The sequence below is a fragment of the Oncorhynchus tshawytscha genome, linkage group LG32 (assembly GCF_018296145.1).
Source record: "Oncorhynchus tshawytscha isolate Ot180627B linkage group LG32, Otsh_v2.0, whole genome shotgun sequence".
NCBI classification, from domain to species: domain Eukaryota; kingdom Metazoa; phylum Chordata; class Actinopteri; order Salmoniformes; family Salmonidae; genus Oncorhynchus; species Oncorhynchus tshawytscha.
In genome coordinates this window covers 4,164,079-4,186,744 of record NC_056460.1, presented here as the reverse complement: position 1 = coordinate 4,186,744, position 22,666 = coordinate 4,164,079, and the positions used below count along the sequence as shown (strand labels likewise).

General features: G+C 42.3%; 1 protein-coding gene across 1 annotated transcript in view; it reads right to left on the bottom strand.

Annotated features, from left to right (window-relative positions):
* Positions 1–1,565: 1,565 nt before the first annotated feature.
* Positions 1,566–22,666, bottom strand: part of si:ch211-126j24.1 (phosphofurin acidic cluster sorting protein 2) — a 106,407-nt gene continuing 85,306 nt past the window's right edge. The window contains 8 exon segments of the mRNA XM_024396757.2: positions 1,566–5,967; positions 8,210–8,323; positions 8,685–8,908; positions 9,566–9,599; positions 9,602–9,703; positions 10,063–10,105; positions 15,485–15,527; positions 18,555–18,657. Of these exon segments, the coding sequence (XP_024252525.2) occupies positions 5,849–5,967; positions 8,210–8,323; positions 8,685–8,908; positions 9,566–9,599; positions 9,602–9,703; positions 10,063–10,105; positions 15,485–15,527; positions 18,555–18,657 (782 nt within the window). The 3' untranslated portion in view covers positions 1,566–5,848.

Here is a 22,666-nt window from a genome sequence, read left to right as displayed (position 1 = left end):
CGTTTCCAGCTACAATAGTCATTTAACAATGTCTACACTCTATTTTTGATCAATTTGATGGTATTTTAATGGTCAAAAAAATGTACTTTCTAAGTGACCTCAAACTTTTGAATGGTAGTGTATATGCAAAAACACAGGTAATGAAACAAACAATTCTGAAAATCTACCTGCAATACATGCTGTCAAATATGATAATGATGAATGTGGTTTTAAGTGGTTTTTAGCAAACATTCATCTTTATTTTACTCAACAAGCTTGTTCAAATTCAGCTCACTTCGAGCAGTTTGTTTAGTAAACACACTTAAACAGATGAGCTTAAATTCTCGTCCTTTTGCCCTCAACTCACGGAATAATTTTGATTAAGCCATTGGTTAAACAGGACAGGAAGCAGCAGTTGGGTTAATGTCTTTCTAATGGATACATTAAAACAGTTCTTAGATCTGTATAGTAACCCAAGCTTATAGTTAATTGTTTTTCTTAGATATGATTTCCAAAAGAATAATCAAACAAATATTAAATCAACACTTAAGGATTGTTCCATCACTTTCATGAATGAAAAAATTGCCAGCTGTGGAGTTTATTCTTTGTAGTGTACCAGCATATGGGACTTTGTTTGATTTAAAACCAAATGATTTGCTAGAAACCATTTGTGTTCATCTTGGAGAATTGCTCGTATCTGCAAAACATTTGAACCATACAATATGTATTAGGACTATCATCAGCAGACCTGGGTTCATATAGATGCCTTTAAGAGCCAAATTGTTGACAGCGCTTTGCAATGCGTGATCAAATTGAATCCCTGGACGTTTGCCCAAGTCAGCTATTGTTGATTGTGCTTATGAGATGACCATTTCTTTATAAATTTGAATGTACACTTGCCTTCATCTATCATCAGCAGACCTGTCTTTAAACAATGCCACTTTATATAATGTTTACATACTCTACATTACTCATCTCATATGTATATACTGTACTCTATACCATCTACTGCATCTTGCCAATGCCGTTCGGCCATCACTCATTCATATATTTGTATGTACATATTCTTATTCATTCCTTTATACTTGTGTGTATAAGGTAGTTGTGAAATTGTTAGGTTAGATTACTTGTTAGATATTACTGCATGGTCATAACTAGAAGCACAAGCATTTCACTACACTCACATTAACATCTGCTAACCATGTGTATGTGACAAATACATTTTGATTTGCCTCTGAGCGGCACAGATGGCAGAGAGGTAGGGTGCAGGCTTCCTATTTGATAACCAAAGTTGGATCGGATTTAATGAATATGAAATTAAGCTCTGGTGTGTGGAATATCTGACATTATTAACATTAAAGTGAAAGATTCATATCATGATTCAGATGTGTACAATGACACTGCCATCTGCTGTTGGTATGGGAAATACAACACCATGTAACACTGTCCAGCCTCAGATATGAGCTCATATTCTGTGTGTGTGTGTTCTGTATGCAAAGACAAGTCTCAGTATGGTTAATAGTTACATGGTATTATGACAACATGAGTATCTTTCCCAATTTAAACAGTAGTAAAACAAATGCAAATTCTCTCAACACTCCTTTAATAGCCTGTTTTTCACTTACAACACTTCAAAACCCAATTTCCAAACAGAATTTCTTTACAAAAGAGCTCAACTCTTTTCTTAAAAAGGGTTAGAATAATAAAATGGCCTTACAAAAACTTAATAAAGAGTAAGATGTAAATAAAACAAATATTTCAATAAACAAAAACTGATATGAAACATGACATCATAAAAACAAGAGATTTTTCCTTGTATTCTCTTAGTGGTTCATTTAAAAAAGAAAGAATACTGTCTGTCACATCATTTAAAATAATGTTTGTGCAAAAACATATGCAAACTTTAACTATACTTAAAAGAGTTGTAAAGCTCAATGTTGGAGTTATTAGACTGTCCAGTTTTTCTAGGGATTACTTGGTGCCGCTTGACTTCCCAAAAGTAGTGCTATAATATAAATATGTATTATTAAGTAGTGGAACATATTTATGTATCAGTTATGTATACATACACTACATGAAAAAAAGTATGTGGACACCTGGTCGTCCAACATCTCATTCCAAAATCATGGGCATGAATATGCAGTTGACCAGGGCAGCTCTAGCAGGGCAGAAATTTGATGAAATGACTTGTTGGAAAGGTGGCATCCTATGACAGTGCCACGTTGAAAGTCACTGAGCTCTTCAGTAAGGCCATTCTACTGTCTATGTTTGACTATGGAGATTACTCGGCTCTGCTCGATTTTATACACCTGTCAGCAATGGGTGTGGCTGAAATAGCCGAATCCACTAATTTGAAGGGGTGTCCACATACTTTTAAATATATAGCGTTTATTTGTATCATGAAATAGTGGAACATTATACAGTGAAATGAGTGGGATTGACTGAAGACCTTCCCTCTTTCCGAGGCAAAAACATGAGACACCTTGACGGTCAGCAATGCATGAAGGATCAAATTTACTGTAACATACACTGTTGTTAAAATCAGCTACCACTGTGAAGATGAACAAAAAATACATCAAATATAATACTATAGATGTGGTATCTAATCGCAAGTGAAGCCATAGTTTTCAAAGGGTTGAAAATGACAAATGGGTTACACAGTATCCCTTATCAGCGCATGCACACACAAACACACACACTTAAGTCTCCAAAACACACTTTCATCCAAATGAAATGCATTTTCATTTGGGCGACAGGGTAGCCTAGTGGTTAGAGCGTTGGACTAGTAACCGGAAGGTTGCCAGTTCAAACCCCTGAGCTGACAAGGTACAAATCTGTCGTTCTGCCCCTGAACAGGCAGTTAACCCACTGTTCCTAGGCCGTCATTGAAAAGAATTTGTTCTTAACTGACTTGCCTAGTTAAATAAAGGTGAAAAAAACAACAACATTTTTTCATTTTTTTTCATGTCAAGTCACATTAGACAACACAAATATACCAGGTCAAAAGACAGAGGCGGAATAACTAAGGCAGGAATCTGATGTTTTGACTTCCAAGTTCCTTCCAGTGTCCTGCATAGCCTCGACTGAAGTGGCACAGGACGTTATTTCCCCCATAGGTCTATGAGAAAACACACCTCATGAAACAACATCAACACACGATACAGAAACATTGCCGACATTAAAATGGTCCCTCACAATGTACCCAGAGTCAATCCTGGCAATTCCCTAAAAACCAATGAAGCCTGTGTCCCTTTTTGACTCAACGTTATGAGTGGGTCCATCTTTAAAGAGAGTATAAAAACAGAGAACAGTTGACAGCAATTTGTTCATTGTTGAATACGGCACACTAGGTTCATAAAGGGATTGCTGTCTTTCAGAATGGATGAGAAGTTAGAAAAAAGAACACCACTTCAAAGTCACCGGTAAATAGTTTAAGAACCGAGCAACGCACTGGGGAATTCTTATACCCTTTTCACACTACTGTACTATGTTTAACTGTATTTTCTTTCCACCTGGTCATTTGGAACACAATTCCAGCAACTATAATGGATGCTTAACCAGGCCAGTGCAGTAGAGCTTGGATCAACTCAGTAGTAGTGTGAGAAAGGTTTTACTGAAAACTGCACTGCTGAGCCCTTTGCAGAGACAGTAGGCTAATCAGGTGTGTTAGAGCAGGGCACTGGGAACAAGACATTTGTTTCCTTCTTTCCTTGTCCTCCCCCACTCTCACTCCTCTCTCCTATTCACGTTTGTGTCCAGAGATTCTTGCATGCACCTACGCCCCTCTTCACAAATTCACAAGTGAAGTCCCTGCATTGATCTCGTCTAAGGATACATCCCACTCTCTGATGAACGGCTCTCGTTATACAGTGCCAAGTTTCTTGGTTTACTGATTGTCCCTATTCTGTTTCCGTAAAATGTGCTTCTAAATCAAGAAGGCAAATATACTAGCTTGAAAGTAGTGTATCAAAAACTTAAGTCACTTTTCTCAATAAAAAAAAGAGAACGAAATACATCTCTCCATAGCAAGAGGAGTTCCTCTGCAAATTTCACAGCAATTCCTCTCTTAGCATCCCTCCCTTTCCCTTAAAAATCAGTAACACACACTGCCTCCCGGCACACACTGCGAACACACTCCAACGCACCCCTTCAATCCTCTTGCATTATATACAGGACATTTACCAATATAGGATTTCACAGAAATAATAATATAGTAACAAAAGTGCCAACAAAGCTGCCATTACAGGTGGCCATTCTAAGTTTCTAACCACAATATACACTATTATACTTAAAAGGCAGCATACATTTTTTCCCTTATTTTTTTGCTGGTGGATAAAACAGTAACATTTGACGCTGACAGCAACATCCATTTTATACTGGGAACACAGGTTTGTAATTGGACAGTTTCCACAGGAAAAGGACTAGGGGGTTTGTTTACGTTTTTTTTGCTTGGTCAGAGCAGCCTCGGCTGAGTTCCAATCTGGTGGATTTTACTCCCAGCTTTTCCCACTACCTTCGGTAACTTGGAAAGCCCATGGAGAGCTGAAAGAGTTGGATTCATTTCAAACTTAGACTTAGAAATGTATTTCTAATCATTTCATTTTGAAACATTGGGAACCAGCATATAAGGACCTATAATCTTCACTTGATGGAGCTATTACCATATTTATAGCCTCAATATCTAGTAAATACAAATATCAAAGAACAGAAAGGAGGGGAGTAATTTTTCAGAATGGAATCCAGCTTGTCTCTCTTTATGGGAGAGATAATGGCTGTTGTAGGGTCAGGGTTTAGAGAGAAGGGGGTAGCTGCAGCCCAATATGTCGACCTGAGTATGGCCGAGTGGGTGTGTCGAAAGGAAAGTAGTGGGTGTGTGGAAAGGAGTGGGTGTGTCGAAAGGAAAGTAGTGGGCGTGTGGAAAGGAGTGGGTGTGTCGAAAGGAAAGTAGTGGGCGTGTTGAAAGCGCTCTACTATAGGTTAGACCACTGGTTCTCAATCCTGATCCTGGGGACCCAAAGGGGTGCACATTTTGATTTTTGCTCTAGCACTACAAACCTGATTTAAATCACCAAAGCCTCACGAGTTGAAAAAAAAAAAGTGCATCCCTTTGGGTCTACAGGACCAGGATTGAGAACCAGTGGGTTAGACGGTTTTGATGATGCAGTTTTTTTTGTTCCGGTTCTTACCACACAACTATCGTACTGAGAGAGTTTGGACTTGAGTTTGATTCGTATTTCGCTGTTAGTTTTACACAAATAATTGTACCTTTTAAGTTGTAAAACTGACAATTGTTTATTTAAAAAAAAAAAAAAAAGTACTGATGATGGGTGTACTATTGCTTGTATGCGTATGCTCACTGTGACGGTCACTCTGATATTGGCTACTAAATAGCTACTTCTCACACCGGGACAGTGGTGCTTGGCAAAGCGGGAGCAAGGACACTGTGTCCAGGTGTTGTTGCCCTTCATGCCCTGCCCATTGAGTAGACTGTATGTATGTGTCAATGTGAAATCTCAATGGTTATCAATATTAGTTATTTCTTGTGTAGGCTTCTATCCTATTGGAAACAAAATCATGGGAGATTTTTGTTGTTGTTGCCATGTTAGCTACCGCTGGCGACTATGTGACATGGCTGCCCAGTGGGAAGCACCTCCGGTCAGCAGGCACCTCGATACAAAACCGCTGCAGTGGTCGGTGGCTTATTGACTCGTATCAGCCATGCAAAACGGTCTTGAGTGGCAACAAATCTTCCCAATTAGCTGATTAGCTTTCCATACACCCACTCCTTTCGACACACCCGCTTGCCCATACTCCGGTCGCCATATTGGGCTGCAGCTACCCATACTTGGGTTTTGGTGGCAGTGATATGTCACATGGCAGGCTTGGTGTAGCCGAAGATGCCAACAGGAAAGTGCTTGACGTGAGTGGGCCACTGGGCGGCCAGCTGGAAAAACTTGACGTCATTCCACTCCACACCGTCAATGGACACTATAGAGAGAGAGAGAGGAGAGAGATGCAAAAGTGTTCATTTTCAACCACTTGGTGGTAATATTGCACATCTTAAAGACTCAAAAATGGAATAGAGGCTATTCAGGGAATTCACATGAACCTATGTGTGTGTATGTCTTCAGCACATACTCTACAGTATGTGTATAAACAGAATGAGTATGTAGTGTACATGTATTATTGAACATATGGGTGCATGTATGCGTTGAAGGGATGCAGAGTGGGATTTGTGGGGAGGGCTGTGGCAGTCATGACATTTCTAGTCGAATTACTGTTGGTCTCCCGTTAATTAACATAAACGCGCTCAGCCTCCACGCATACAAGCCGCTGATGTGCGCCTTTGGAACATCTACATTTAATAGACACCATCACAATGAATCCATTATTTATTTTAGGCAGGTCTAAGGAAACATTATTATACAAAGAAAATGTATTTCAGAAGAAGAGAATATATGTAATCTGGCTATGCTCCTTGCCATAGGCTGTAGGCTAGTTCATTTAGCAGACAAGATATGCTTATGAGTCCCGTGACATTAATTTAGATTATGATTTTATATTAAGAAGAATATCATATGAATTTAGCTGAATAAAATAGAAAGGATATTTTTCCTATTCCGGAGCGAGTGCACATATGAAGTGGCTTTGTTGAGTGTAAAAGTGACCATTTGAAACAGGTCCTATACACTAGATATAGAGTTATTTGATAACTTTAGTTGTGATGATACAAACCTTAGAATGTCTCAGAAATCAAAACATATATGGGCTGCATGATGCGACTATAGGCCTTTGATGATTTGAGAAAGTCGCAAATAAAAGCTTGCGCTCTGTTCCTTGACTCAGGCTACACACGCTGCTCTCTCATCAAGTGCACTCAAATAGTAAATGGAGGCGGCTTTCCACGGCTCCTTTTCCAATCATGCCGGGTAAGCTATTCTGGTTTTATAGTGGAGCATGTGCTTAATATGAGCAGCTGAGAAATAAATATAGTAGCAGCTGGGCTCCTCCTCTTTTTGGTGGAAACCATAGTAACGTTTTCACAACTAAACATATTTCATTTAAATTGTTGACAGCCCCTCTCTCTGCATGCTGGAGAAAGGAATGAAGGAGAGAGAGGAGGAGATGGAGAAGCATGGTGGTGAGATTCTGTAGCTAAAGGAAATGTCAGCCTATTAATTGTGAAAATATAAACAATTATTGTAGGCTAACTATGTAAGCCGCCCTGCACAATCAATGAACCAACAGCATCGCCTAGGCCTATATGTTCTCTCCCAGACTCATGGATAGATAGTTTGGAGAGTAGCATAAGGTAAGGTAAACAATCCATCCAGTATGCTTAATAATACAGTCCACATTCAAAGACGATTACTCAAACTTGTTTCATTTTGGAGTATAGGCTAAAGTAGACCAATTAGACCAAAGTTTCTACAACTTAAATCTATCTTGTTTTTGAAAGTTTTTATGCCGTGCGTAATAGGCCTATGCGGTAGCCATATAATGGCACAATTATGATTTGAATTTCATTTTTTCCCCAGGCTTGGACTCATAGGCCTATGCGTATGCAAATGCTCTAATATGCGTATGGGTGTTTTGAATTAATCATCACCTTAGAAAGTGCTGTCAATTTCGTTATGTTAGGCTTTGAAACAACATCCACAGTGACCATGTTTTCCACTCAGTTTCAACCTACTTTCTTCAAATTGATCAATCACAGTGCGGTGAGTTTTAAAAGCATGATACTGTTTTGATGATAAGTGTTTGATGTGATTTTTCCATTCTATTTGCATTGATGTGAGAGTGGTTAGAGGGACAATAGAGCGCTGAGTACCAGGCCATTAAGACCTGATGGTCTTTAGTGAGTTGGGTACTACTAACACATGTCCAGAGGAGATTACCGTGACTCAACGGTCACATGGAATTTGACTGCGGTCATGACTCATGACTGCAGGTGTGGCGGTAATACGGTCAGCAGTACTTGATTTGGACTGAAATTAGGTGACAGTACTCATTTTGGGTGCAAGTACTGCTTATGCGGGAGCTTCACAATACTTTTGAGTTAATATTCTATTCGAGGAACAGGAGCTCAAGCAGTAGAAAATGTGATGTGCCAGTACTCAGCTCTGGTGAGCTCCTGCCCAAGTCAAGCACTGACGGTCCCCGCAACAGCCCTATATGTGGGTATGTGTGTATGCTTACGTATGTGTGCGTGTGTTTGTCAGGCCTGTACCTCTCAGCATGGTGTGCTGGTGTTTGGCAGCGCAGATCAGCCTGCTGATGCCCTCGATCACCTGGCTCTTGGAGTCCACCTCCTTCTCCTTGGGCTTTTTACTCAGGAATATCACTGCTCATCAAAGTGTGAGAAAGAGAAGAGAGAGAGAGAGGACATCGGTAAAATAAAAGAGATCATTTGCCATACACGGTACAAAATAAAACATTTATTTTACAATTATTATATTTATTTTGACTAAAGATGTAAAGGTAAAAGGTAAAGATGTATTTTTCGTGACGACATAAACACAACATCTGATTGTTGCTGTATTTGGCCAGATAACTAGATTACAACCAGAAAAAGACGTCTTATTCATCAGTGACACATTTTCATAAAGAAAAACATAACATGCTATGAGTTGTAAGGTGGCATTAACGCTTATAACGGGTAATAACGCATTACACTCTTTGGCTTTCAGTAAAGCGACACCCACCTTTCTTGTTCTTCTCCTTCATGACGACAGTCATGGCCATGCCGGGAGGAGGGGTCAGCTCGCCCCCGTTGGGGATGCGGGACACCTGCAGCGAGCGGAAGTTGCTCTTCAGGGTATTCTTGATGCCCACGTCTCGCTTCTCGCCTTCCTTCTTCTTGTCGACGCCGTGACATGCCCAGTAGTCCACCTGGAGCCCCATCACCTCCCCGCCCGTCACCGGAGAGCTGCAGGGCGGAGGGATATGGGAGAGAAACGTCACAAGAACGTCATATGCACATTTTGTATCCATGAAAGGGAAGAAAAAGGCCCAAACTGCAAGGTCGAGTACCATCTGAACTTGTGTGTGGCTGTAGCCAGTTTAGTTTATTATGTACAACTTACAGGTCAAGTCATAAAAAGGAAGAAGAGAAAGGGTACAGTAGAGCTCCAGTGAAAGACTGGAACACAGAACACTGAAGACAAGTGGTTGTTCCCCCTTCCCAACATCTGGTCTCCAAGGAACATCTGGATGGAGAAAGGTCATTCATCTGGGAGTGGCAGGAATGTGGGGTGTTGAAGGATGGCTATCCTTTGTCACACACTCCACATTGGTCCATCTTTTGCTATTTAAATTAATAACATATAGTTTACAAATGCCTCATGAGCAAAGTTCCACTGCCTTACCCCATCAGAACCCAAAATATAATAAGAAACTAATTCATGTGGAAGGTGTGGTCTGTACCTTCTGAAATTGTTTTATTGGCTACTGTGGCCAATGGGCCTCTGTCGGGGTTGTAGCCATTGTACAGTTATAAGGTTGAACCTTGAGATCAAATAATGTTTAAGGAAAGAAGGAAGGAAAGAGACATTAATTAACAAGACATCTTGGGTACAGTACGTACCCGGCTCCGGCGAGGGTGGCTGTGACGGAGGGGGAGGGGGCGGGGTGCAAGTCAGGTCCTTCATGTAGGGTGGTCCCGGCGGGGGGGGAGGGGAGGCCAGCATATTGATGCTCCCCATCACAGCATCATCAGAGTCCACTGGGGATTAGGGAGGAGGAGGTTTTGTTAACGTCTTTAAGTAACCAGAAAAAATGCATCTTTATCTGGTTTATTCGGGTTATCTAACCAATATGACGTCTGTCTCATGACGTCTTGATCTCATCATGAAAAAGGCGCAACAGCGGTTGTAAAAGAGTTATATTAAGTCTTTTAACCAGAAAACCATTTTACAAGAAAAATATTACATGATTAAGACGTCATGCATTCAGTATTTTGCCTGCTGGGCCTCTTCTCTCTCAGTCTTCCCTTCTTCCTCCCATCTCATTCGAAACAATGGATTATCAGACAATACAAAGCAAACATAGGGTCAAAGGAAAATAAAGAGTAGGATGTCTTACTTGAGGTTGAAAGGTTGTGCTCAACGATGCCCACTTTCACCAGCTGTGGGGGGGACAAAAACCACGATTGAGATTTACATTCTGGTCATTTAACAGACACTCTTATCCAGTCAGTACATTTAACCAAGGTATAATACATGACCAAAAGTGTGTGGACACTCGCTTGTCACACATCTCACTCGTGCATTAGTGAGGTCGGGCACTGATGTTGGGCGATAAGGCCTGGCTCGCAGTCGACATTCCAATTCATCCCAAAGGTGGTCGATGTGGTTGGGGTCAGGGCTCTGTTCAGGCCAGTCAAGTTCTTCCACACCGATCTCGACAAACCATTTCTCTATGAACCTCGCTTTGTGCACGGAGGCAATGTCATGCTGAAATAGAAAAGGGCTTTCCCCAAACTGTTGCCAGAAAGTTGGAAGAACAGAATCGTCTAGAATGCCATTGTGTGCTATAGCGTTAAGATTTCCCTATACTGGAACTAGTGGGCCTAGCCCGAACCATGAAAAACAGCCCCAGACCGTTATTCCTCCTCCACAAAACTTTACAGTTGGCACTATGCAGGTAGTGTTCTCCTGGCATCCGCCAAAACCAGTTGACTGCCAGACGATGAAGGGTCATTCATCACTCCAGAGAATACATTTCCACTGAACCAGAGTCCAACAGCGGCAAGCTTTACACCACTCCAGCCGACACTTGGCATCGTGCATGGTGATCTTAGGCTTGTGTGCAGCTGCGTGGCCATGGAAACCCATTTCATTAAGCTCCCGACGAACAGTTCTTGTGCTGATGTTGCTACCAGAGGCAGTTTGGAACTCGGTAGTGAGTGTTGCAACAGAGGACAAAAGATTTGACAAGGTACACGTTCTGTGAGCTTCTATGGCCTACCACTTCGCGGCTGAGCAGTTGTTACTCCTAGACGATTCCACTTCCACTAACAGCACTTACAGCTGACCAGGGGTAGAAATTGACAAACTGACTCAACGTCAACAGTGAAGAGGCGACTCCGGGATGCTGGCCTTCTAGGCAGAGTTCCTCTGTCCAGTGTCTGTGTTCTTTTGCCCATCTTAATCTTTTATTTTTATTGGCCAGTCTGAGATATGGCTTTTTCTTTGCAACTCTGCCCAGAAGGCCAGCATCCCAGAGTCGCCTCCTCACTGTTGACGTTGAGACTGGTGTTTGCGGGCACTATTTAATGAAGCTGCCAGTTGAGGACTTGTGAGGCATCTTAAACTAGACACTAATGTACTTGTCCTCTTGCTCAGTTGTGCACTGGGGCCTCCCACCCCTCTTTCTATTCTGGTTAGAGTCAGTTTGCGCTGTTCTGTGAAGGGAGTAGTACACAGCGTTGCACAAGATCTTCAGGGTCTTGGCAATTTCTTGCATGGAATAGCCATCATTTCTCAGAACAAGAATAGACTGACGAGTTTCAGAAGAAAGTTCTTTGTTTCTGGCCATTTTGAGCCTGTAATCGAACCCACAAATGCTGATGCTGTCACGCCCTGATTTGTTTCACCTGTCCTTGTGATCGTCTCCACCCCCTCTAGGTGTTGATTATTTTCCCCAGTGTATTCATCCCTGGGTTTCCTGTCTCTCTGTGCCAGTTCGTAATTTCCAAGTCAACTAGCGTTTTCCCCGTTCTCCTGCTTTTTGCATTCTCCTTTTTCTAGTCCTCCCAGTTTTGTCCCTTTCCTGTTTCTGGACGTTGTTCCCGCCTGCCTGACCATTCTGCCTGCCTTGACCATGAGCATCTGCCACTCTGTATCTCCTTGACTCTGATCTGGTTTTGACCTTCCTGTCCACGACCACTCTCTTGAATAAATATTGTAAGACTCCAACCATCTGCTTCCTGTGTCTGCATTTAGGTCTCGCCTTGTGCCTTGATAGATGCTCCAGATACTCAACTAGTCAAAAGAAGGACAGTTTTTTTGCTTCTTGAATCAGATTTTTTTTAGCACAGTTTTCAGCTGTGTTAACATAATTGGAAAAGGGTTTTCTAATTATCAATTACTCATTTAAAATGATGAACTTGGATTAGCTAACACAACATGCCATTGGAACACAGTGTGATGGTTGCTGATAATGGGCCTAGTTGCTGATAATGGGCCTCTGTACGCCTATGTAGATATTCCATATATACAGTGCCTTGCGAAAGTATTCGGCCCCCTTGAACTTTGCGACCTTTTGCCACATTTCAGGCTTCAAACATAAAGATATAAAACTGTATTTTTTTGTGAAGAATCAACAACAAGTGGGACACAATCATGAAGTGGAACGACATTTATTGGATATTACAAACTTTTGAAAAAAATCAAAAACTGAAAAATTGGGCATGCAAAATTATTCAGCCCCTTTACTTTCAGTGCAGCAAACTCTCTCCAGAAGTTCAGTGAGGATCTCTGAATGATCCAATGTTGACCTAAATGACTAATGATGATAAAGACAATCCACCTGTGTGTAATCAAGTCTCCGTATAAATGCACCTGCACTGTGATAGTCTCAGAGGTCCGTTAAAAGCGCAGAGAGCATCATGAAGAACAAGGAACACACCAGGCAGGTCCGAGATACTGTTGTGAAGAAGTTTAAAGCCGGATTTGGATACAAAAAGATTTCCCAAGCTTTAAACATCTCAAGGAGCACTGTGCAAGCGATAATATTGAAATGGAAGTAGTATCAGACCACTGCAAATCTACCAAGACCTGGCAGTCCCTCTAAACTTTCAGCTCATACAAGGAGAAGACTGATCAGAGATGCAGCCAAGAGGCCCATGATCACTCTGGATGAACTGCAGAGATCTACAGCTGAGGTGGGAGACTCTGTCCATAGGACAACAATCAGTCGTATATTGCACAAATCTGGCCTTTATGGAAGAGTGGCAAGAAGAAAGCCATTTCTTAAAGATATCCATAAAAAGTGTCATTTAAAGTTTGCCACAAGCCACCTGGGAGACACACCAAACATGTGGAAGAAGGTGCTCTGGTCAGATGAAACCAAAATTGAACTTTTTGGCAACAATGCAAAACGTTATGTTTGGCGTAAAAGCAACACAGCTCATCACCCTGAACACACCATCCCCACTGTCAAACATGGTGGTGGCAGCATCATGGTTTGGGCCTGCTTTTCTTCAGCAGGGACAGGGAAGATGGTTAAAATTGATGGGAAGATGGATGGAGCCAAATACAGGACCATTCTGGAAGAAAACCTGATGGAGTCTGCAAAAGACCTGAGACTGGGACGGAGATTGTCTTCCAACAAGACAATGATCCAAAACATAAAGCAAAATCTACAATGGAGTGGTTCAAAAATACACATATCCAGGTGTTAGAATGGCCAAGTCAAAGTCCAGACCTGAATCCAATCGAGAATCTGTGGAAAGAACTGAAAACTGCTGTTCACAAATGCTCTCCATCCAACCTCACTGAGCTCGAGCTGTTTTGCAAGGAGGAATGGAAAAAAATGTCAGTCTCTCGATGTGCAAAAACTGATAGAGACATACCCCAAGCGACTTACAGCTGTAATCGCAGCAAAAGGTGGCGCTACAAAGTATTAACTTAAGGGGGCTGAATAATTTTGCACGCCCAAATTTTCAGTTTTTGATTTGTTAAAAAAGTTTGAAATATCCAATAAATGTCGTTCCACTTCATGATTGTGTCCCACTTGTTGTTGATTCTTCACAAAAAAAATACAGTTTTATATCTTTATGTTTGAAGCCTGAAATGTGGCAAAAGGTCGCAAAGTTCAAGAGGGCCGAATACTTTCGCAAGGCACTGTATATATATATATATATATATATATATATATATATATATATTTAAATCTACCATTTCCAGCTACAATAGTCATTTACAACATTAACAATGTCTACACATAGTATTATTTCTGATCAATTTGATGTTATTTTAACAGTCAAAAAATGTACTCTCTTTCAAATACAAGGACTTTTCTAGGTGACCACAAATTAAAACGGAAATATCACATTTACATAAGCATTCAGACCCTTTACTCAGTACTTTGTTGAAGCACCTTTGGCAGAGATTACAGCATTGAGACTTCTTGGGTATGACACTACAAGCTTGGCACGCCTGCATTTGGGGAGTTTCTCCCATTCTTCTCTGCAGATCCTCTCAATCTCTGTCAGGTTGGCTGGGGAGCGTCGCTGCACAGCTATTTTCAGGTCTCTCCAGAGATGTTCGATCTGGTTCAAGTCTGCGCTCTGGCTGGGCCACTCATGGACATTCAGAGAATTGTCCCAAAGCCACTCCTGCGTTGTCTTGGCTGTTTGCAAAGGGTCGTTGTCCTGTTGGAATGTGAACCTTTGCACCAGTCTGACGTCCTGAGTGTTCTGGAGCAGGTTTTCATCAAGGACATCTCTGTACTTTGCTCCGTTCATCTTTCCCTCGATCTTGACTAGTCTCCCAGTCCCTGCCACTGAAAAACATCCCCACAGCATGATGCTGCCACGCTTCACCTTAGGGATGGTGCCAGGTTTCCTCCAGACGTGACGCTTGGCATTCAGGCCAAAGAGTTCAATCTTGTTTCTCATGGTCTGGCGCCTTTTGGCAAACTCCAAGCGGGCTGTCGTGTGCCTTTTACTGAGGAGTGACTTATGTCTGGCCACTCTACCTTAAAGGCCTCCTGGAAGGTTCTCCCATCTCCACAGAGGAACTCTGGAGCTCTGTCATAGTGACCATCAGGTTCTTGGTCACCTCCCTGACCAAGGCCCTTCTCCCCTGATTGTTCAGTTTGGCCAGGCGGCCAGCTCCAGGACAAGTCTTGGTGCTTCCAAACTTTTTCCATTTAAGAATAATGGAGGCCACTGTGTTCTTGGGGACCTTCTATGCTGCAAGCATACCCTTTCCCAGAGCTGTGCCAAAACACAATCCTTTCTCGGAGCTCTACGGACTATTCATTCAACACCATGGCTTGGTTTTTGCTCTGACATGCACTGTCAACTGTGGGACCTTATATAGACAGGTGTGTGCCTTTCCAAATCATGCCCAATCAATTGAATATACCACAGGTGGACTCTAATCAAGTTGTAGAAACATCTCAATGATGATAAATGGAAACAGGATGCACCGGAGCTCAATTTCTAAAAACCTGTTTTCGCTTCGTGAGTTTGTGGTATTGTGTGTAGATTTAAGAGGAAAATGTTTTATTTAATCCATTTTAGAATGTAACATAACAAATATGAAAAAGTAAAGGGGCTAAATACTTTCTGAATGCACTGTGAGAGTGTAAGTAGAAAACAACCACATATCACAGTCATTGCATGTAAAACTTTCCTCAATAAAACAGCAATGCAAATCTGTAGTCATTGTGTATTATCATGACAGCTTCAAATAAATGACAGCTAATTATCTAACTGGAGATGAGCGCTCAAAGATAACACTCAAGTTATTTTGTTGCAAGTGAATATTCTTACCCCAATGAATGGCACAAACTTCTGACAGGAGTCCTCGTCAGGGCTGAGGGAGCGAATGGATAACATATAATAATGTTAGTTTCGCGTTAACACAACGCACCAGGATCAACACTCTCCCTGTTTGGATGTGGTGGTGTGATGGCGCTGAAGGAAGAATGAGTTTGTGTGTGTGGCTAAGGGATGTCCAATCGGAATCGATGAGACATGGCGCCTCCCAAGTGGTTCTGGAAAACCAGGAACATTTTGGGAATGAAGGTCATGCCGCGATGAGAATGCCAGGGAACGCTCCTTACAACCGACCCCTAAACGGGTGCGTTGTAAGCCTGCTGTGACGTGAGCAGTGGAGGAGTGAGGGGGTTAACATTGTTGGTGACATTGAATGTGAACCCAATATACAGGGTGAGTTCTGCAATCCCGCTGATTTTGGTTTCTCAGTACTTAAGAATACTGATTGGCTGAAAAAAAAAAATCAACAGACGAAAATCAACAGAACTATGGCACTCAAGGACCAGAGCTATGCACACCCGGTATACAGTGTGGGGCAAATCCTAATTTCCATTTAGGTACATTTAGGTTTTAACTTAGTTATTCATTGATGTCAATGGGAGACTAAGCAAAAAGTTTACTTAAGTAGAAGTTAGAATTCACCCCTGTATTTGTAAGGCTTTTATAGACAGAGGGTTAAAGGATAGTTAGCATATTTCATATGTTCGGTCCCGGTCAACTACTTCTATGTGAAGTTGGTAGTGCTGCCGTCATCTTACCAAAGCTATCCTTCCCTATTTCTCATAAATCCCCCCCAAATTAGCTTAAAAAGCTGGATACGGCTGGTGTAAAACCAAAATAACCTGCAAAATGAGGCCAGAGGGGGTGCATTTTTGGAGCGCATGGTGAAAAGAGCTGTGAGAAAAGCATGTTAGGACAGCAAAGAGGTAGGACAAACAGAGCATGACAAGTTCATCTCCCTCGTGAAACACACCCGAGAGTAGCATTGAGGGTTTTCTAGAGTTTTTAAAGATGGAAAAAGCATTGACTAAAATATTGAGTATACACATCTGAGACTTTGCATCCTTGCTTTTCAAAGAGAAAGACGACAAGTAGGTAGAAACGATGCAAATTAAGCAAACTCAGTCGGGCCCTTGGTGTACAGTACAGTCTCCCCTGCCTATCTGACCAGAATATTATCTAGGACAGGGTTCTCCAACCCTGTTCCTGGAGAGCTACGATCCTGTAGGGTTTCACTCTAAGTCTAATCTAGGGCACCTGATTCTAATAAATAGCAGGTTGATGAATCAGAGCCCTGATCTAGGATAATCTTTAGGTGTGTCTCAATATTCTAACGCGGCTTCCTCTCCTGGTCTCCTGTTCTTCAATGGCACTGATCTGAAAACACATGATAGATGAAAGCATTACTCCTCTCTGCAGAGTTTGGACTCGGTCAGCTCTCGTCATGTTGTGACAACTCAGTGGACTCTGTCTCTGTCACCAAGAGGAGACCGGGAGAGACTGGGAGTAGCCAATCAAAAGTCACCTTTCAGCACCCCTTTGGTCCTATAATACAGTACACCGTGCCTTTTATACACCTGGTAATTGTTAAGGTGACCTTTAAATGTTTGAGTGCTCATCCTCCCTGGTGAATATAAAGTGTGTGGGTGTGTGTGTGTCATTACACTCTTACAAGGCAAAAATTGTTTCTGAGGTGGGTCAACAGTGACATCTGAGCAGAGATGTGAAAATAACAGTCACACATGCAGGTGTGTGTGTCGAGTGTGTGGGTGATAGTGTGTCACGTGGCTGGTGTTCTCTACCTCCGCACTATCCACCCACCCCTCCCTCCCTCCCTCCTCTTCAAACCACCTAATTAGATCTCCACTATCATCTCTCCTTCTTTACACTCATCCTCCTCTCTCTGAGGTAATAGGAAAGAACACATCAATGTCAACCTTTTTCTCTTAGATCCCATTGAGTCAACAGTTTGCCCTACTGTTCCCAACTTCAAAGAGCAATGTATGTGGGAGACCTTAAAGGTAGAGTCAGCAATGTGACATCATCAAACACAGCGGGGTGACTTCCTGATGACATATTTCAACAATAACAGATGGCCAGTATGGGCTCTTTCCAATTTGCAAGTTCGGCACTCCTTTGAGGCGTGCCGACATTGGAAAGATCCAACAATGGCAGCCTTGGCAGATTCGACTTTTGTTGTTGACTTCTGTAAGCAGGAAGTCACCCAGCAGTGTATGATTATGTCATATTGCTGACTGTACCTTTAATGCGGTTGTATATTATCCAAAATCCACATATCCAAACCAAATCCAAACCAAAAGCCAACCAAGCCAGACAAACAAACAAGTGGTTAAGACAGTAAGACATGCAAAAACTCAAATCAATACGGGGGTAGTCGATGCAGACCAGATATGAAGTTAAGACGAACAGCGAGTTGTGTGTGGGCGGGTTAGACATTAGACAACAAGGAGTCACAGGTTATATTGGTGTACAAAATGCAACACAGCAGGGGGGCGGGGTCAAACGAAAGGCATTTGTGGAATATGTGGCCAGGTACCTGATGTAAAAATCAAAATACAAGCTTCTCTTCCTTGAATGCAAATGAAAGAAAAAGGTAGAATAACTCAGTGTGGTAAAATGGTACGAGTCGTCGTTGTTCTTTCTTCATGAGTTATGAGTCAACTGTCGCAAAATATGTTCTGTCAAAGTGGAGTTCACATGTTCTTATTCTGTTGGTGCTAATTTAAATAAGCAAATGTGGTCGATGAACGTGATTGAATATGGTTAAAGTTAGCATTAGTGTTGCTTTTTCCAAAGATAAATTAATGAGAATGAAGCCACTAAATTGAAAAATCTGAAGCGTAGAGGGAGCACTATAGAACACAATAGATAATCCAAATATAGTTTAATAGCATAATAGAATAATAGCATACAAAAATATCTACATACATAATATCTACATTTTACCAGACATTTCATAAACACATGCACACACCCTTAAATATCACCCATTCCTTCTGTACTCACATGCATGCACACGCTTGCTTGCACACACACACCTTACCTTTTCTGTTTGTAGGTGAGCATGGCCTCAGAGATGGGACACTGGTGCGAGACGCTGGCCCCAGCCAGGTACTGAGACACGCGGCCTGCTACATCAATGTTGTCTATGGAAACTCAAAGTGGAGGGCACAATCTATCATGTTTTTGTTCTTACACCCTTTTTAAATCCTATTTATTATTATTATTATTCATGTATTGTATTATCATTCAACACATACAGTAATGCAACAGTGGAAGCATCAAAATATACTAATATTGTGTGGATGCGAGCATATTATACTAAAATAAATATTTGGTAAAACTTCCTGCAATGAATACCCTGTACATAAATAATAACTTATATATTTGTAATAATGTTTTTAATAATAAATATGATATTATAATGATCAAACTAGTACTTTTTAAGAACAAATCCTATCAGCATATCGACTGTAGTACTTGCGCTGATGAAACACTATAGACCACTGTTACTCCAACTTCCGGGATACAAGCCCCCCCCTCCTTTCGGCAAATCTGACCACGACTCCATTTTGCCCCTTCCTTCCTGTAGGCAGAAACTCAAACAGGAAGTACCGGTGCTAAGGACTATTCAATGCTGGTCTGATCAAATCGGAATCCACGCTTCAAGATTGTTTTGATCACGCAGACTGGGATATGTTTCGGGTAGCTTCCGGGAATAATATTGACAAATATACTGAAACGGTAACTGCCTTTATCAGGAAGTGTATAGGATATGTTGTACCACTGTGACTATTAAAACCTACCCTAACCAGAAACAGTGGAAAGATGGCAGCATTCGTGCAAAACTGAAAGCGCAAACCACCACATTTAAACATAACAAGGTGTCTGGAAATATGGCAGAATACAAACAGAGCAGTCATTCCCTCCGCATGGCAATCAAACAGGCAAAACGTCAGTATAGAGACAAAGTGGAGTCGCAATTCAACGTCTCAGGCACGAGACATATGTGGCAGGGTCTACAGACAATCATGGATTACAAAAGGAAAACCAGCCACGTCGCAGAGACCAACGCCTTGCTTCCGGACAAGCTAAACACTTTGAGGATAACACAGTGCCACCGACGTGACCCGCTACCAAGGACTGTGGGACTTCGTTGCCGAGTAAGACATTTAAAAGTGTAACCCTCGCAAGGCTGCCGGCCCAGACGGCTGGCTGGTGTGTTTACGAACATATTCAATCTCTCCCTATCCCAGTCTGCTGTCCCCACATGCTTCAAGATGGGCACCATTGTTCCTGTAGCCAAGAATGCAAAGATAACTGATCTAAATGACTATCTTCCCGTAGCACTCACCTCTGTCATCATGAGGTGCTTTGAGAGACAAGGATGTCAAGGATCATATCACCTCCACCCTACCTGTCACCCTAGACCCACTTCCATTTGCATACCGCCCCAATAGGTCAACAGACAATGCAATCGCTATCACACTGCACAATGCCTTATCCCATCTAGAGAAGAGGAATATCTATGTAAGAATGCTCTTCATTGACTATAGCTCAGCATTCAATACCATAGTACCCTCCAAGCTCATCATTAGGCTCGAGGCCCTAGGTCTGAACCTCGCCCTGTGCAATTGGGTCCTGGACTTCCTGATGGGCTGGCACCATGTGCTGAAGGTAGGAAACAACACCTCCACTTCACTGATCCTCAACACTGGGGCCCCACAAGGGTGCGTACTCAGCCCCCTCCTGAAGTCCCTGTTCACCCATGACTGCGTGGCCAAGCATGCCTCCAACTCAATCATCAAGTTTGCAGACAACACAGTAGTAGGCTTGATTACCAACGATGACGAGACAGCCTACAGGGAGGCGGTGAGGTCTCTGGGAGTCTGGTGCCAGGAAAATAACCTCTCACTCAACGTCAAAAAAATTAAGAAAATGATTGTGGACTTCAGGAAACAGCAGAGGGAGCATCCCCCCATCCACATCGACGGGACAGTAGTGGAGAATGTGGAACGTTTAAATTCCTCGGCGTACATATCACTGACAAACTGAAATGGTCCACCCACACAGATAGTGTGGTGAAGAAGGTGCAACATCGCTTTTTCAACCTGGTGAGGCTGAAGAAATTTGGCTTGTCACCTAAAACCCTCACAAACTTTTACATGTGCACAATTGAGAGCATCCTGTTGGGCTGTATCACCACATGGTATGGCAACTGCATCGCCCACAACCACAGGGCACTCCAGAGGGTGGTGCGGTCTGCACAACGCATCATCGGGGGCAGACTAACTGCCCATCAGGACACCTACAGCACCTGATGTCACAGGAAGGCCAAAAAGATCATCAAGGACAACAACCACCCGAGCCACTGCCTGTTTCCCCGCTATCATCCAGAAGGCGTGGTCAGCACAGGTGCATCAAAGCTGCGACCGAGAAATTGAAAAACAGCTTCTAACTCAAGGCCATCAGACTGTTAAATAGCCATCACTAGCACAGAGAGGCTGCTGCCTATATACACAGACTTGAAATCATTGGCCACTTGAATAAATGGAACACCAGTCACTTTAATAATGTTTATATATCTTGCATTACTCATCTCATATGTAAACTCCGCAAAAAAAAGAAACGTCCTCTCACTGTCAACTGCGTTTATTTTCAGAAAACCTAACGTTTAAATATTTGTATGATAATAACAAGATTCAACAACTGAGACAAACTGAACAAGTTCCACAGACATGTGACTAACAGAAATGGAATAATATGTCCCTGAACAAAGGGGGGGGGGTCAAAATCAAAAGTAACAGTCAGTATCAGGTGTGGCCATCAGCTGCATTAAGTACTGCAGCGCATGAGATCCGGGCTCTTCGCTGGCCATGGCAGAACACTGACATTCCTGTCTTGCAGGAAATCACGCACAGAATGAGCAGTTTGGCTGGTGGCATTGTCATGCTGGAGGGTCATGTCAGCATGAGCCTGCAGGAAGGGTACCACATGAGGGAGGAGGATGTCTTTCCTGTAATGCACAGCGTTGAGATTGCAGGGAATGACATCAAGCTCAGTCCGATGATGCTGTGACACACCTCCCCAGACCATGACAGATCCCTCCACCTCCAAATCGATCCCGCTCCAGAATACAGGCCTCTGTGTAACGCACATTCCTTCGACGATAAATGCAAATCCAAACATCACCCCTTGTGAGACAGTCTGAGCACTGATGTCCAGCCTCTCTCAGCCTATTGGAGACAGTCTGAGCACTGATGGAGGGATTGTGTGTTCCTGGTGTAACTCGGGCAGTTGTTGTTGCCATCCTGTACCTGTCTCGCAGTTGTGGTGTTTGGGATGTACCAATCCTGTGCAGGTGTTGTTACACGTGGTATGCCACTGCGAGGACGATCAGTTGTCCGTCCTATCTCCCTGTAGCGCTGTCTTAGGCATCTCACAGTACGGACATTGCAATTTATTGCCTTGGCCACATCTGCAGTCCTCATGCCTCTTTGCAGCATGCCTAAGGCACGTTCACGCAGATGAACAGGGACCCTGGGCATCTTTCTTTTGGTGTTTTTCAGAGTCAGTAGAAAGGTCTCTTTTAGTGATCCAAGTTTTCATTACTGTGACCTTAATTGCCTACCGTCTGTAAGCTGTTAGTGTCTTAACGGCCGTTCCACAGGTGCATGTTCATTAATTGTTTATGGTTCATTGAACAAGCGGGGGAAATAGTGTTTAAACCCTTTACAATGAGGAGCTGTGAAGTTATTTGAATTTTTACAAACTATCTTTAAAAGACAGGGTCCTGAAAAAGGGATGTTTCTTTTTTTGCTGAGTTTATACACTGTATTCTATACTATTCTACTGCATCTTAGTCTATGCAGCTCTGACATTGCCTGTCCATATATTTATTCTTAATTACATTCTTTATTTAGATTGATGTGTATTGGGTATATGTTGTGAAATTGTTAGATATTACTTGTTAGATATTGCTGCACTGTCGTAACTAGAAGCGCAAGCATTTCGCAAAAACCGCAATAACATCTGCTAGACACGTGTATGTGATCAATAACATTGTTTTGATGTGACGCATAACGCACCATAATGATGATAGATGCTCCTAAACATTTGTAACTGCATTTATGAAGCATTATGAGCAGATCCCTA